The 17,987-nt window shown below is 40.5% G+C and overlaps 1 protein-coding gene across 3 annotated transcripts in view; it reads right to left on the bottom strand.

Moving 5' to 3' along the window:
• The window catches only part of ULK2 (unc-51 like autophagy activating kinase 2), a 72,181-nt gene extending 55,505 nt beyond the window's left edge, over positions 1 to 16,676 (bottom strand). For 2 of the 3 annotated variants that reach the window (XM_081805644.1, XM_081805643.1), the window contains exons 1-7: positions 10,690 to 16,675; positions 10,365 to 10,401; positions 5,765 to 5,938; positions 4,658 to 4,731; positions 2,675 to 2,776; positions 1,494 to 1,552; positions 68 to 150 (exon numbers count right to left, since the gene is read on the bottom strand). In XM_081805644.1, coding sequence (XP_081661770.1) covers positions 68 to 150; positions 1,494 to 1,552; positions 2,675 to 2,776; positions 4,658 to 4,731; positions 5,765 to 5,938; positions 10,365 to 10,401; positions 10,690 to 10,737 — 577 coding nt within the window. In that variant the 5' untranslated portion in view covers positions 10,738 to 16,675. Of the gene's footprint in view, positions 1 to 67; positions 151 to 1,493; positions 1,553 to 2,674; positions 2,777 to 4,657; positions 4,732 to 5,764; positions 5,939 to 10,364; positions 10,402 to 10,689 lie in introns of all 3 variants that reach the window. The other variant, XM_081805645.1, reaches the window with a different exon arrangement.
• Between the last annotated feature and the right edge of the window lie 1,311 nt (positions 16,677 to 17,987).

Consider the following 17,987-nt stretch of genomic DNA (forward strand, 5'->3'; position numbering starts at 1 on the left):
AAATAATTTTGGGGGGCTACACAAAAATAAAATTAGAGAGCATACAAAATTTGAAAATATTACTTACCAAAGTCCATTCTGTCTTTCTGGTTTCTCTGAAGCAAACCCAAAAGGAGATTAGCCAAATAAGGTGATGTTTCTCTGGGAATACTGGGGGAAAGGAACAAAAAGACTCTAAGTGGGTGAGTTTATACATATTAACTACATGATTTTTGCCTTCATATGCAGCTTTGCAAATACATTTTATACCAAGAAGATCATGGTAAAGCCTCATTCCTTATAGGAGAAAAACCAAAACCAAAACCAAAACCAAAAACATTAAGCAATTGCCTTTGAGAAAGGGCATCCATTCGGGAAGATTTCTGCATTGTGCTTATTAATGTTATCTGTTTGAATATCTGCAGGCATAAAGCACTTCACAAGCACAATCTTGAGTTTTAACACAACTTCAACTTGGCACTAATATTTGCTAGAGTTCTCAGAAGAAGAGCCACCTCCAGTTCTGTCTGGAAAAGGGCACAGCTCAAATACAAGTGAGAAACAACACAGCTTCCTAAAATCCACTAAGAAAAAGACAAACCAAAAGAAAAATGACTAATAGGAACATGCAATTCACAGAATAAAAACTACAAAAGGACATAAACAAATGAAAGAGTGCCAACTTTACTAGTAAAGAGAATAATGCAAATTAAAGAGCTAATTGGTCCTCTTCCGTTTGTGAGGCACCTGGTGTGATAACCTCCTGTGTTGGTAAAAACGTGGGGAAATAAGCACTCTGTTGTACTGCTGCATTAGCTGATCTGGAGAGCAGCCCTTTTGGTCTAACAATTCCATTTCTAGGAGTCCATCCTAAAGAAATACACAGAAGTGTACAACACACACACACACTTCACTAAACACTGTTTGGAGTAACCAAAAAATGAAAACAAGGATCTGATTAAACAAAATATGATACATCCAGCCATGGAACTCTATAAGCCACTTAAAAGAATGAGGTAGTTCTCTATATCCTGTCGCTAAAATGATGTCTAAGGTAGACTGTACAGTAAAAAAAGGTTGCAGAACTTTGTCAAGTACGATGTAATTTGTATTGAAATATGTGTGCATAAATATGTAAATGTGTGTGTATAAATATCTACATAAGGTACAGAGCCAGTTCGTGTTATCCTAGAGAGCAGGGAAGGCCAAGGGAGGAACTGACCTCCTAGTCACGCACATCTGTTCTGTTTGCATCTCCCTCCCCTCGAAGAACACGCAAAACTTCTGTAGTTTTTTTTTTCCTTTTAAATACACTTTACATTTTAAAAAAGAAAAAAAAGAAGTTACAGCACTACCCAGGCACCTATGACGCACCAGTAATTTTGTGATTTTGTTATAATGAATGTTCTCACATTAATGTCAACTGAATAAAGATTCAAGAATGGAAACCGGTAACACAGTTCACATAATGTTGCATTTACAGACAGTAAAACCCAGTTTAACTGAACACCTACCTAGGCATTAAGCTCCTGTTTTTTTCATAAAACATCCTTAGGTCTTGAGGACTATTGGCCTGTTTAAAAAAAAGAAAAGAAAAAAAGGTTTTATTCCCTAAACAATGGGGGAAGAAAGTTCAAATCATGTGGTCCATGCTCACAGGGTTGCTACAGAGCAGACATTCAGAACCGGAAAGTCCTGGGTTTCGGAAGGAGCCACAGATGGGCACCAGGAACTTAAAAACCTCTGGAACTATGCGTGAACTCTGTGTATCTGGGCTTAAGGTCTCTTTGCCGAGGTCAGCCTCCCAGAGGAGCCTGAAACTTAGGAAGAGTTAAGAACCACTACTCTGGAGGTCACCCAGCCCACCCAACAGGTACATTTTTATTGGGTAAAATCAGGGTATATTTTCCCTTAGGACTGCCAAGGGTGCAAGGAAGGGAATGAAGCGCACGCCTGCCTTTCAGTCCCTCCCCGGGCACCCAGCACCAGGTGGCGCCCGGATGGTAAGAGCTGCTGGAGCGGCGAAGCTGCCCCTTGGCCGCCATTCTAACCAACTGGACTGAGAAATTAAGTGTCTAAAATGGCTGGGGCACTGATTTTATATACTTTTTTACAGAAATAAGTTGACTTTGTTCCAGTTTTCAGGTTTAAAAAACCTCTTTGTAACTGGGCTGTACGAACTCAGGAGGAATCATCATGATTCGTTCTAGAGGGTCTCTTTCTGAAAGGATGGAGTCGAGGAGAGGGAAGAGTAACCCAAAATAATGTGCATAAAAGCGAAACCATCAACTCTTCTCACCCAGCAGTGACAGGAATAGGAAGCTGGAGACGGTTTCTGGTGATCTTCCCAGCCCAGGCCTAGCCCGCACGTGGAGTGCAGGGCCCCCCAAACCAAGCTAAGCAGGAAGCGCTGAACATCACTGTTCACACCATTTCCCACCAGGGTGTCAGTCCTGACCCCGGCTAGTTGTCACTAGCCTGGCAAACATGTAACGGGCTTTACACCCAGGCCAACTACAAAGGGAAGGCAGATTAAAAAAAGGAAAAGCAAAAGCTGTTCTGGCTCACAAAATCAAAACAAATCACAAGGGAACCAAAAACACTGCTTTCAAAGTGTTCCCCGTTTTCTAAGTCAAAGGCAACTGTGAAATGAGAAGATCCCAAAACTTAGCACAGAAGTAAAGAATCAGGCTACCTGAAAAGGTGGTTTTCCAACTAGGCACTGATATATCACTGTTCCTATGCTCCACAGGTCTGCCTTAGCATCATAATGTTGAGACATAATAACTTCAGGAGCCTGGGGATAAAAACATTCCAAACACATGCATGATGTTATCTACATACTAGTATTGATAAATTAACTGGTAAAGGTCATGCTCCTAACAAAACTACTAAAATGAGGTCACACTGTAACATTTCCCTAATCAGATGATCCTGCTGTGAACTTAAACCACATTCGTACACTGGTATTTACTGATAAATCTCAAAAACAGCGTTGCATGAAAAGAAGCAATTGATAGAAACAAGCATTTCTATATATTACTATGGACAGCAATACAGTAAGGGTATTAAGGTTATAATAAAAATACACACCAGCGGGTGCCTGGGTGGCTCAGTTGGTTAAGCGACTGCTTTTGGCTCAGGTCATGATCCTGGAGTCCCGGGATCGAGTCCCATGTCGGGCTCCCTGCTCAGCAGGGAGTCTGCCTTTCTCTCTGACCCTCCCCCCTCTCATGCTCTCTATCTCATTCTCTCTCAAATAAATAAATAAAATCTTTAAAAAAAAAATACACACCAGCTACAGGACAGAGGTTACTTCTGGGGTAGAAGAGTGGGACATGGAAAGAGGGAAACGTTTAAAGGACTTGGGCTGTTGCTGGAGTATTTTCTTTCTTTCTAGAAAGAAAAAAGATCAAGGCACACATGGCAAAATGTTACCTTTGTTAAATATGGAAAAGAGGTACACAAGTGTTTGCTGTATTACTCTGTTTTCCCTGTCATTTGAAAGCTTTTAAAATAATACACAAACTATGATGAAAACACAATAAGGATTGTCTTAAAAGCAAAGGTGTTTCTCTGCTTTCTTACAGCTCTTTTCCCACCTCTTCTCACTAGATGCTGCTTTTTAAAAATACCAATAATCTGGACAAATATTAAACAGAAATGTCAAACACGCTCAAAGCCAGTAAACTTTATTTTCCAAGCGTACCATTTTTAGTTGTCATCCCTAGTAAGCTTCTCACTGATTTAGATCAGAGGAAATCCCTATTGAATATAAGCCCATTTTAAACTTAGAACTGAGATAGGTACATCGATTTATTCTGCAGAATTCTGAAGCTCCAGAATTAAGCTATTTCCAGGCTTGATGCTTCACATTGGTTCGGGAAGTTTCATAGCCTTGCCTTTTCAGACATGACAACATCCATACGGAAGGATGAAGGGGAGAACTAAGATTTTTCAGCTTTACCTCTAACACTAAGTGAAAACCTTCTATGATCTAGGGATCTTGTCAAGAGAAATAACATGCAAAAGATAAGCATGTTCACCCTAGAGATGAAGAAGTGCCCAAGAGGGTTTAAAAATAAATAAATAAATAAAGTTTTCCCTAATATTACACATCAAGTATAGCCTGACCATGCTTCATCAATTTGTGTTTCAATTTAATCTAATAGGGAATTTCTACCATTAATAACTAATTTAAAAAAATTTTAAACTAAAAGGACTCCACGCTGGGTGTGGAGCCTACTTTTTTTTTTTTTTTTTAAGATTTTATTTATTTATTTGACAGGGAGAGACACAGCAAAGAGAAGGAACACAAGCAGGGGGAGTGGGAGAGGGAGAGGGAGAAGCAGGCTTCCTGCTGAGCAGGGAGCCTGATGCGGGGCTCGATCATGACCTGAGCTGAAAGGCAGACGCTTAACGACTGAGCCACCCAGGTGCCCCTGGAGCCTACTTTAAAAAATTTTTTTAACTAATGGGTAAAAGTGACTGACTTCTACTGTCCACTATTTTAAAGCAAAAGAGGACTTATAGCATTATCAGTAATATAATCAGTGTCAAACAACAATTTAGGCTATACATAAAATCACATCTTAACTGGAAACCAGCATCATACTTAAATTCCAGTGCTAAAGGCACCGTACTATACACAGGCAAAGACAAAATAACAGTCACTCACCATGTACATTGGGGACCCACACAGTGTTGCAGCCATCATGTTACTGTGTAGGTAACGAGCAAACCCAAAATCCGCTATTTCACAAAATAAAAAGGAGAAAAACAAAGGATACCTTTACTCACACTTCACATAGATCATACCTTCAAGACACAGAGGGCACAAAGGAATTGTGAGGAATTTGCAGCTTATTGAATAAGTCTGTCTGCCAAAGAAAAAAGTTTCTACCTCAATTTCGACAAGCTAAGAACTGGTAGTGATCACCGACTGTCTAAGTCACTGCTCTGTCAGTTTTGTAATCAGGGAGCGGGCACCAAGCTTTGCAAGAGAAAAAGCTAATTGCAATAAACGATTCATTAATACAGCTCTCACTGAGTATCAGTGCCAGGTACGGAATTTGAACTTTTTTTTTCCCTCTCCAGATCCAGATGTACCATACATAAAATCAGAAACTTATTTTTTTAAAGATTGTATTTATTTATTTTAGAGAGAGAGAGAATGAGCTGGGAGAGGGGCTGAGGGAGAGGGAGAAGCAGGCTGCCCGCTGAGCAGGAAGCCCAACGTGGGGCTCGATCCCAGGACCCTGGGATCAGGACCTGAGCCGAAGGCAGACGCCCAACCGACTGAGCCACCCAGGCGCCTCCAGAAATTTCTTTAAATACTGGCAAAATAAATTTTTTTTTATTTTTAAAGAAAAGCTTTAAAAAATACCTAGCATTACAAACTGCTTCAAATAATTGTGAAAAAGAAAGGCTGATCTAAATGGTCTCTTAGATCCCTTGTGTTAAAATCCCATGGGCTGTAAAGAGCCCAGGTTATTCAACTGCTGTTATGATGATAATATATCACGTTATGTATGAGAAGCAGGATAGGGTTTGCTGCTGGGGGTCGTGTTTGGAGTTCCTAGCGTGGGCCCCTCGGTCCTGAGATTTAGGATAGGCTGCCAGTAACGTAAAGGGTTCCCATATCCAAATGCACCTCGCTGAACTCAATAAAAATTTCAAAAGCGCATCAACAAAACCCATCATTCTAACAAAGCTGAACAAAATTTTCTTAAAACTATGGAGTCTCAAGACTGTCCTTTCCATAAGACACTACATGGCCATTTACCTATTTTGATGCGAATACCACTGACGTTGGATTTTCTGCGATTCGCGTACGACAGCAAAATGTTCTGTGGTTTGAGATCCCTGTGGATTATTCCTTTGCTGTGCAGAATCCGCATGGCAGCTGCGATCTGATGCAGAAACACTCTAATAGTATCTTCGCTGAGAGTTCCTTTAGCTGGTAGAAAAGGAATCGCATAAATATTTAAACACACAAAATCAAATACCATCTGCATCTCCCATCAACAGAATCGAGTTAAGAGCATAGAGGGAATGAGGAACTGGGAGTCACATTTTTTTTTTTCTGTGTTACTCTAATAATTTAAGTCTATGAAAAGATATCAGACACCTCAAATGCTTCACTCGATCTGTTGTAAAGAGAACTGACTTAACATTTGCATCTCTCGTTTTCGCTGGTGTTTTTCCTTTCCCGTTTTTTACTGGTGAAGGTGCCCACGTGACTCTGAGCACAACAGGTACTCAGCGAATGTGAGGCCCCCTCAACAAGCCAAAATAGAAGTTCCCCTTGTTACTAGCCAAATTGTCTGGGATAAATGTCCATATTTCAGCCCGGCCATTATATGAGCACAAATTAAAAGCAGGTGGGGTCTATGAATGGGGACTGGGACCTTTTTCCACCACTTGTAGCTGTGAGGGGTCTGTGCTCCCACATGGCTCTCCCCTCATCTTCCCTGCTGCAACATTCCTGCCCCACCACTCTCATCACTAGACACCTTTAAGAAGGAACACTTGTTTTCACTACTATAAAGAGACGGTATGGACATTATTGGAGAGTAGTCATTACTGACTACTAGAGTGTGTCTGTGTGTCCGCTGGGGCATACTGTAATGGTCAACAGCTTGATCTGGAGTCAGGCTGCCTTTCTTCAAATCCCAGCTCCTCCGCCTCCTTACTGTGTAACCCTGGAATATGAACCCTCTGTGCCTACTTCCTCATCTAGAAAAAGCTGGAAACAGACTAACCACATGGGGCTGTTGTGACAATCAAACAAGATAGCGCCTTTAATAATAAAGACTTTAGAAAAAGCCTGGCACAGAATAACTATTCAAATACAGTCAGTACACAAAGATAAACTTTTTATTACAATGAATCTAAAAGTCACAAGTGTGATTCCTGAATCTACATTAAGGATTTAATAGCCATGACCCTATCTACTAAATCCTTTGTGAACATACTTCTGCCCATACAACTCTAGAATATGTTCTATATAATCTTTCAATATGCAATTAAGAAGACAAAAGTAATATTACACTTGGAACAAATTAAGTATTATCTTTAAAATCATTTTAGACACGTTATAATGACATTTTATGTCCTTAACATCTTCTAAGAAGATAAATCCCCATGGTTTATAAATAGTTCTGTTTTACTTTTTTTATTCTTTGGGACTCTTTTCTTGATGCTCACTGAAAACAAAAAGAAATCTAAATACACTAAAACATATAAAACGTGGTATCTTCCATATGCCATCCCTTGGAAATAAACACTGCTAAAAATAGGGAGTGTATTCTTCCAGATCTTAGTGGGTGGGTCAAACCAATGATTAGCTCTTTATTTTTGTAATGTTTTACTTAACTTACTTTGCAAAAATTAGAATGGACAGTTTTCCATTTCATTCATTTCCATTTTCATTCTAGGGCTACTTTAAATGACTGCAGCTGCTTAGAACTTGAATTTTTGCCCCATGACATACAATTGAATATACTTAAATTTGCTTCAGAGTCCAAATTCTAACATTCTTGTGGCGGGAAGTGAATGATCTAGTGTAATCTGTTTCTGACACAAACTGTAGTAGGTATTCACATAGTTCTATGAACATGGAATGCATACTTCTCATCACAACCCCATATCCTGAATCTGCCACATTAAAAACTTAGTATTTTAAAGGCATGGCCAACATCAAAACTCTTCCAAATAAATGAATTCTTGAGCAAGTTAGCCCAGAGGGAGCAGGCTCAGCCGCGGCTGCCTCACTCAACGAATTCCGCTAGAATCCATGTTCAAGTACGACTTGCTAATTAATTTAAGATGTTTTAAACTTGCCAATCAGTAGGATTTGTTTTCTTTTGAAAATGTGAATGGCATTTTACTTATCAAAGGAAATAAAAGGACTAAATGATCGTGTTGTGATATAATGCTCCCCGATAGAAATATAATGTGACCCACATATGTAACTTTAAATTTTCTAGTAGCCACATTTTAAAAACGAAAAAGAAACAGGTTTAAATAATATATATTTAATCTAATACGTCCAAAACGATTTCAACTTGTAATCAACATAAAAGCCTTAATGAAATATAATCATTTTCTTCCTTGAAGTGTTCAAAATCAAATATATTCACATTTGCAGCACATCTTCAGACTGGGCCACATTTCAAGAGCTCCGTAGCCCCATGAGGTTGGTGGCCACCTTACTGAACAATTTAACTCTTGAAAATTCCTTGAGGTCCAGATTTCTTTTATATGTCTTTACAAGTGTTTTCAAACTACAAGGGATTCCTTTAAGGACCGTGGCAGAGAGGGGCCAGGGAGAGGTTCAAGGACTTGACCAAAACCACAGCAATTAAGTGATGTGAAGAGGGGCACTGTTATAAACCAGCTTGTCTGACTCCCAACACTCAAGCTCGTAAACTCCCCACTCTTGGGTCTCCTGTTCTAACGCTAGTGCTCTGGAATATCAAATACAGGGTTCAACATAATGGACGAAACTGCTGCCAAAGCTTACTTAAATCCGCGACACCAGTAACACTGCCTGCATGGGTGAGGAGGACTTCTGTTAATGAGGGAAACTGATATTCCAATGAGGGCACTAAACTGATAGGGTGCCACTCAATCTGACCCCAGGGGAAAAGGTGCTTTTACCCGGGTCACTGAGAACATCAAGGAACTCGAGATTTGCTGATTGAGAAGGCAGAAGCAGGGTGTTTTCTAGCTTGAACTTCTTTCCACCAGTGGTCAGTGAAAGTGCCTGTCTCACTGCATTCTATCTACTAGTAAATGACATTTTGAAAAAAGAAAAGATTTACTAAATTAGGATTAAAAAAAAAAGAAGAACTTGGTTGGGAAAAACACAAAACTACACATGCAATAAACTCCCAAATTCAGGGTAAAGGTTGTCTCTGAAGGGTAAGGACAGGAGTGGGACTACGGAGCCTCAACTATTTATAATTTTTTTTTTTAATTGGGGGGCGTAATAAGTTTCCTTCCTTCCTTCCTTTCTTTCCCTTCCTTCCTTCCCTCCCACACTCCCTCCTCTCCTTCCACAACAATCAGCTAGCCAAAAACCAAGCTTCCAAATCCTGTCTCTGTCCGGTGCCTCCCCTAAGGTGTGCTGGCTCAGGAGGGGCCCACGGCGGGCAGGGCAGACGGGACGCCCCGAGGAAGCAGGAGCCGAGGAGAACCGGTCCACTCAGGGCAGGGACACGCGGGACCAGGCGGGGTCTCGGCTCCCCTCGGGCCTGAATCTCCCCCCTCAGGATGAACCGGACTCCTGCTCTGCTCCTTCTCCGCGGTGGCAGTTCCAGTGCCTGGGTGGCCAGCCGATGTACACGGACCGCAGGAGCTCTGTTGACGGTGGACCATGTAGCACCCGTGGGGTCGCCGTCCTGGGGTCGCCGCTGTCCCCTGTGTGCCCAGGCCCACGGCCACGGAAGGGAAGGAGCTTTGTGCCCTGGGCCACTTCACCCACCGCAGGCGAGGGCTGAGGGCAACACTCCCAGTGTTCTTCCTATTAATCTCTGCGCAGCTTTTGAAAGTCAGCAATACTTTATATTTGAAAGATTTTTAAAAGCTCACTTTCAATTGCACTCCCTGATTACAAGGTGAAACTGAACATTTTTAATATGTTCTCGTAAACTGTCCACATCCTTTGTAAGTGTACCTATTGATGTGTTAGGGTCACCATCAACGGCCATGATCTATTCAGAGGTTGAGATATTTTTTGCATATTTCCCTTGCATTTTAAGGGATGAACAAGGAGATGCTGGCCTCATCTGACACCATTTTAAAAAATACTTGTGGGAGACACAATTTGATCTGAATGCCTTATATCCATCCTGTGTATATACATTTTGGATACAGAATTTCAAGCACCATCTAGTACTAAAATCTTACCTCTGCCAGGAAATAATTTCAATGTTACTTTTAATTAATCCTCTGTAACTTTTTAATTTACAAGAAAGATTCACTTAATAAACACATTCTTAGATATATTTTTGCATTGTGATTTTTTTATTTTGAAAGAAATGAAAGGGACTAAAGGTTCACTGCTGGTAACCCAGAGAGTCTTTCGAAGAAGAGAACCATATGGTTTTTTCTCTCTTGGGGAGAGGACCCATCTCTCAAACACTGCCAGAAAGAGGGATACATGAAGGAAGCCCTTATACACAAGTTTAGGAATAAAACCACAACAAACAACAGTTGGTCAGCAAAGCGATTCACACTTAAACAAATACACAAATATTTATTGAATGTTTCTATACAAGTGCAGAAAACAGGGTCAGCATTATTTCAGATGTAACTCTCAGGATTAAACAGACTACAGTACTATCTTTATTGAGCACTGACAGACAAACAAAAATTACCTTGCAAATAATCTGCCAGGTCTCCACCATTGCAGTACTGATACATAAAAGAAAAAATATTAAAATAAGGAAACGGATTCAAGATTAATTCAATTCATGATCAGTTAATTTTAATTAAAAATAGTTTCTATATAATGTAAATCTAGTCTGAAAACATAAGAATTATGGTATCAAATTTTTAAATTATATATTACTTATAAAGTAGAATCTAAGTCACTAAATGGACATTAATTCAAAATTTCAGATAATAATCTACTGTCCACTGTAAAGTACATATTAATCAAAAGGAATTTGAAGTAAATTAAACAGCACATACACTACCTACCTCCATCACCAGAAAGACAGAGTTGGGTAATTCCTGAAAAGTAAACATTAAATACAATTTAGAGAAAGAATGAAGCTCAGATTCAAAATAGAGTTAATAAAAATACTGCACTTGTTCATTATTAAACAAGTAAAATTAAATTACAAAATCTATTAGTAAGTGAAATTTAAAATCCCCAACACAGTAATTTAAGCATCCCAACTTCAAAAGCAAGCCAAGTTTTGATGACACTAATATAGTCATTACGTTCAATTCTGTTTATGGAAAGAACTAAAGAAAGATTCACTGTTTGGTCATAGCTATGGTAAATTTGTGGGGCGGGGGGAGGATTCTCTGGTCCTCAGAGAAGCATTTCTACTTGGAAAAGTTTATGATTTGAGCAATGACTTGATAATCCTATCTAGCAATGCTAAACGCACAATCTGATTTCTGGAATACATGACCCAGGATGGTTAGTTTTTTGTTTTTCTGATTCTTTTGTTTATTTGGAGGCAATCACATTATCGGGGATTTGTTGGCAGAGGAAAGACATTTATTTCCTCATATATCTTAGCAACAGACTTATTTTTAAGGAACTGATTTCAGAAATTTTACTAAGTCTCTCAGAGTCATATAGCTCCAGATCTGTTGCTTGCGTAATTCAAAGACTGGCTTCTTGATTCTTTGGTAACAATTTTTACAATGTTAATTAAATTTTAAATTGTTCTTCCTATAGCCTAACTGGAGACAGTGTTCAAATGTGATTCAAGATACAGCCCTTCCCAGAAGCACCTGGCTTCACTAATATCCTAAATTCAAGAATGAGGAGTTCTCTCAGAGGATAGGAGGAGAGGTAAGGCAGTATGCCTCAGGGTGTGGTTCGAGAACCAGTGCCAATCAGTGAATTATTTGGTACTAGCCCACGAGATCATTACAGAAACTAAACCTAAGAAATTTTAAAGGCTTAAAACAATTTAACAAAATAATTTTATGTCTGCTAAACCTAATAATAAAAACTTTGGACATCTGTTTGTAGGTCCTTTTTAAACTTCATTTTTACAACAATTTGTTTTTACTGGATTTTATAAATAAAGTATCAGGTCACACAGATTAGAAATAAAAACTGGCTTCTCAGCACTTCTAGTCTGGAGCACTTCTGTGCAACGTGGAGCAGTACAAGGGGGCTGCCACAAAGTGGGTCCACGGTGTTTGCCAAGGGTCTGGATGCCACAAGTCAAGACCCGAATTATGTTCTGCAAGAAACTCAGTGACTTGGGATGATTTACTTCACTTAATTACTCCAGAGGTCTAGACAAAAAATTAAAACACACTGTGCCCAATTCTTTGAGCCCTCCCCCCACAGTTTTCTTCTCCCCAAGTATGTAGTACAAAAGTTATCATCTCAAATCAGTATTGCTTAATCATATAATAGCACCACAGCCTAACTACTGAAAAGACAACTAGAAATTCCTTAGGGAAGGCTAAACTGTTTACTCTACACAAAGACATGGAAAGAAATGTTTTAACATCCTTGATTTCTCATGCAAATCTTCTCTTGCCCACCTTTAAAGCAGTACAACCCTTCAAAGGTTCGATCATTCTCTCTTGAACACCCCCCTCTTTAAAGGCCTCCACTACAAAAGTGCCCATCTTTTAAGTGAAGCTCTGGAGCACTAGCTCCAAGAGCCAGCAAAAAGAAAAGAGAAAACAATCAATCAAGCCATATATGGACAAACTGAAACTCCGATGGTACTGGGGCAGTAGGGAAGAACTTGAAGAGATACTTGCAGGGTCAGAAAGGCTGAGGAACGAGGCCAATAGGCCTGTGAGCCAGACCATGGAGAGTTTCCCAAAGTCGAACACACATTTGCTCTCCTTTTCTAAAATCAGAAAATCCTCATCCTCAACTCCTCCCCAGGAACTTCCATCCACAAAATTAAACACAATGAATTTCAATTTATCATTTCCCTACTCCAACTCCTTAATAAGATAGAAAATCCCTAAGAAGGGGAAAAAAAGGTATTATTATGAAGAACTCTATGCCAGTATACAAAAATTTAGACGAAATAAACAATTTAAAAAACAATTTGTTCAACTAAAAACACAATCCTCAGAATTATTCTCCTTGGGGTTACATGGTACTAGTCAGCCTCATAGCATCCTGCTTAAGCAGGCTTGGGTTATGATCGCCCTTTACCAAGGGAGTGGTGTTTATAAACAAAAATAAAGTCTTTTGAAGGATGCACAACGGTGGTTTTTTTCTGGAAGAAGAAATAAAGGGAGCTATCAGAAGAGGGCATCTTTTTTTTACTTTATATACTGCTAGACTATTTAAATTGTTTTTCCACTGAGGGCCTATTCCTTTTGTAATTTGAAAAAACAATAAAGATAAAGTGAATTTAAAAATCAGATAGCATGACTAAGTGTTCTTTCCAGCAGAACTCAGATATCAGGATCAGAAGGGGAGAAAGATAAAGTAACAAAACAATTCAATAAAGAGCAATAGAAAGATTGAAGACAAAGTCTGGGCTCCTAAAGCCCATTTCTCTGCTACTTTTCCTGATTCATTCTCCACCCCTTAGGCTACGGTTATCTCGTAAAAGAAGAAAGAAAATCCTTCTAACCTCCTAAGGGATCAGAGATCAAGGGGTCTTTTGTTATGTTAATGAGGTGACCTTCGGAAAAACCTCCAGGCCACCTAAGGATCAGGGCTGGATTGCCAGGGGAATCTGGTTGAATTAGAGGGTTGGAAATTACAGCCCCACCCGTCCCCACCCCACCTCCAGAGAGGGGAGAGGGACTAGAGATTGAGTTAAATCACCAATGGCCAATGATTTAATGAAGTGTACCTATGTAATACAGCCTCCATAAAACCCCAAAAAGATGGGGCTCAGAGGGACGTGCAGAGAGTGGTCACCTTTCCTACATACCTCACCCTATGCATCTCTTCCATCTGGTTGTTTCTAAGTTATATTCTTTTATACCCTTTTAAAATAAACCGATAATCTAGTAAGTGAAATGTTTCTCTGAGGGCTGTGAACCACTTTAGCAATTAATCAAATCCGAGGAGGAGGTTGCTGGTACCTCTGATCTATAGCTGGTTGGTCAGAGACACAGGTGACAACCTGGACTTGTGACTGGTGCCTAAAATTGGGGGCGGGGGGGTGCAGGGCAGGGGTGCAGTCTTGTAGAGCAAAGTCCTTAACCTGTTGGACTGATGCTAACTCCAGGTAGACAGTGTTAAAACTGAGCTGATGACTTGGTGGTGTTGGAAAAAACATACACTGGAATATAACACTGAGCTGTCAAACCTGAAAGAGGATGCCAACTACCCCCACTCTGACCTCAGTGTGTACTTTCTAATTGATTAAATTCTTCTTTCCAGCTGATCTCTTACCTCAGGCAAAAGATCCAGAGGGCAAAGGAGTAATAGGAACTGCCCCAAGGCCGGCAAGAGCCCTTGTGATTGACCCCTAGACAATGATCGACCTGACCTTTACTGCCCACCTGCAGGTACCCATCAATCTTTGCCCCACATTTTCCTTATATGAATCTACAAGTATTTTCAGCACTTTGGAGACCATACTTGAGAGTTATTCGGCTTTCTTCCCAGGACTGGCCTCACTGAAAAAAAACCCTTTCTTGTTTCACCACCACTCATTTCTCTGTCTTTGGATTTTGTCAGTGGCGAGTGGTCAAACCTAGTCCATTCGGGACCCCCAGAGCCAGGTGCTCTTGCACCCTTGGCCCCCAGTTACAAACTTAAAGTGATAACAAAGTACCTCCCTAATCTAAACCTGTTTTGCCCATAATTCTGCGAATTGCCTAACTCTTTGCAACAGTCCCACAGAAGGTATCACCCTCTTCTGCAGTTGTACTCAACAACAGGTAAAAGTCTGGCATACCCTTCTGAAAAATAAGATGAGTCCCTATATCATTTCTCCGCACATAATCCAGAGGCCAAAGATATAAATATGAAAAACCAAAACCATAAATACTAGAAGAAAATGGGGGAGGGCCATTTTTATAATTTCAAGGTGGAGAAATCCTGAAATATGAAACCTAGAAGCCATTAAAGAACGGATGGACAAATTTTACTATGCAAGAACTTCCATATACCAAAGAGATGCCAAAGACTCCCTCCTCCCTGCCCCCGAAAAAAGAGAGACAAACTGGGAAAAACATTTCAATACATACAACAAAGAGCTGTCAACTCAGATTTCCCCTTCTTTACCTCACACAGCTATTATCAGCCCCATCTCCGAAATGGCTCACCCAGCTGCCCAGGCCTCTCCATTTCCAGTGGTGCCAACGTGGTCACCCAGACACCTCCTCCACGGTGGCCCCATATCCACCCTCGCCCATCCTCCAGAGTAGCCAATGTTTTACATACTTTAATAAACATCTATGCTCACTGATTTATGATGGAGAATATTCCTTTTTCTAACCATAATGGTTAAATCTAATACTCAGAAGTACATACTCCCTCATTGGCATTAAAGGACCTGGAATGCAAATTCATAACCAGAAGACTGCCCAAGGACTGCAGAAAGAAAGCAAGCAAAAGTGAATACTCCCCCACAAAAAAAGAAAATTGCTTTTTTCCCTCAATTTTGTTGCAAAACCTTAAGATACATAACATTTGAAAGAAGTAAAAAATCACCTTAATGTCACCATCTGAGACCGACATGATGGTTTCTGCTTTCATGCACCTGTTTATACATACACTCACATGCAAATGGAGCATATATTCGCATTTTTGTACATTTTAACACAATCCATTTCCACCTTTTTGCTTATCTCCACCCCTCCGAATAGTATTTCCAGCTGGTATGTATCTTTTCATAACTTTCTCCTAGTAAAAGGTGTGTATTTCTTTTTTTTTTTTTTTTTAAGATTTTATTTATTTATTTGACAGAGAGAGACATAGCAAGAGAGGGAACACAAGCAGGGGGGAATAGGAGAGGGAGAAGCAGGCTTCCCGCGAAGCAGGGAGCCCGATGTGGGGCTCGATCCCAGGACCCTGGGATCATGACCTGAGCCGAAGGCAGACGCTTAACGACTGAGCCACCCAGGCGCCCCAAGGTGTGTATTTCTAATGGCAACAGATATTTCTCTTCATTCAAATATTTTTTAACTGCCCACTACATATAAGACACCGTTCTAGGTACTGAGGATACAGCTGTAAGCAAGCACAGTTAAATGCCCTATTCTCGTTAAGCTTCGGTTCTAAGAGTTAAGAGTTAGGGAGAGACACCAAACAAAAGAATTGAGTATACAAAAAATGTTAGAGGGTGATATGTGCTTTGAAAAATAAGTAAGGGAGGGAGATAGTGCTGGGGAGGGGATTGTAATTCCACCGAGGGTGGCTAAAGAAAGCTAAAATGTATTCGTTGAAAACATAATGCTTGAGTAAAGACCTCAAGAAGGTTGGGAATATATCTATATATACCACAGAGACAGGGAAATAACTATATATGGTGTATCTGGGAAGAAAGGTCTTAGGGAAAAGGAAGAAGAGGGCCCTGAGAATGGACTGCTACGGGGACCATGCAGGAGGCCCAGGTGGATGGAGCAGAAGCAGCAAGCACAGAGAAACAGGAGACCAGGTCAGAGATAATAGGGTCATGCTGTGCAAATAAGGACTTTGGCTTTTACTCTGATAAAAATGGGGAGCCACTGCAGAGTCCGAGTCCGAGCACAGGACCAACAAGCCCTGACTTACATCACCAGGATTATTCTGGCTGCAATGTTAAGAATATTCTTACAGGGTGTAGAAGCAAAATATTGTCCGACAGCATACCAAAAATGTTCTAACAATTCACATTTCTACCAGTGATCCATGAGAATATTTTACACCTCCTCCCAAATTCCACCAGTAAGAATTGAGGCACTTTTTAATTTTGCCAAAGGGATGAGTGAGAAGTGACATCTCACTGTTACTTTAATTTACATTTCCCTAACTACTTGTTCATGAATATCATTTCATACATTAGCCATTTTTATTTTTTTTTTAATTTTATTTATTTATTTATTTGACAGAGAGAGACACAGCAAGAGAGGGAACACAAGCAGGGGGAGTGGGAGAGGGAGAAGCAGGCTTCCTGCCGAGCAGAGAGCCCGATGTGGGGCTCGATCCCAGGACCCCGGGACCATGACCTGAGCCGAAGGCAGACGCTTAACGACTGAGCCACCCAGACGCCTCTTTATTTCTCTTATGAGAACCAACAATTTATATCCTTTGCTTACTGTCTCTTTGGGTTATCGTTTCCTTACCAATTTGTGAGAGGATGTATATGTTTGAGATATTAGCCTGTTATCTGTTGTGTTGTACTTTTTTTTTTTTAATTTTATTATGGTATAACGTACATTAACATACACAGACTGAGGTGTACATTTCAGTGTTTTGTGACAAATGCACAGACCCATTAACTACCCTTCCAGTCAAAATACAGATCATTTCCATCATGCCAGAATGTTCGTTCATCCCCTCTGCCCTTCCCACAGGCACCCTCTACTGTGCCTTCCCTGACTTCTACCACCCTCCCTCAGTCCTGCCTCTTCTTGGAACTCACAAAAAACAGAATCATACAATAGCTGTATATGGCTGGCTTCTTATTCTCAACACTGTAGAGGCCGCTTTTAGGCAACAGGCTTGAGCGATGGAAACTTGAGCAAAGCAAAAGGCCCACAGTGACCATCGAGCTGAATGCAAACAGGCTTCTTAAGCGACCCACGTGGAAAAACGGCCACAGACCCTAACTGACCAATGAGCTACTTACAACCAGGTACCGTTACCAAAAAGGGGAAAATTCCGTATGTCCCCCTACCTCTTCACTCTGCATTATAACTACAGTCCCCACCACTGCCTCCTCCGAAGAAGACAGTCTCTCCTTTGCTGCCCTGCCTGCTGTTCCCTTGGGGCGCGTTCAATAAACTGCTCTCTCCTTTGTTCTGCCCTGAGTGAATTCTTTCAGGGCCCACACCACGGGCCCCCACCCAATCGGGGCATTTAAACACAAACATAAAATTCATATGCTGTGGCAGGTATCAAGTTTGTTCCTTTTTATGGCTTTCTATTTGTTCACAGTACTATTTGCCATAAAGCAAGATTTTAAAAATTTTACATGTCCCTACTTCTATAGCTTCTGAGTTTCTTGATTTAAAATACCTTTCCAGCAAGCTGGTGCAGCCACTCTGGAAAACTGTATGGAGGTTCCTCAAAAAGTTGAAAATAGAGCTACCATATGATCCAGCAATTGCACTACTGGGTATTTACCCCAAAGATACAAAAGTAGGGATCCGAAGGGGTACGTGCA

Source organism: Leptonychotes weddellii, chromosome 15 (assembly GCF_054177405.1).
Source record: "Leptonychotes weddellii isolate Sample4059 chromosome 15, ASM5417740v2, whole genome shotgun sequence".
In the NCBI taxonomy this organism is placed as follows: Eukaryota; Metazoa; Chordata; class Mammalia; order Carnivora; family Phocidae; genus Leptonychotes; species Leptonychotes weddellii.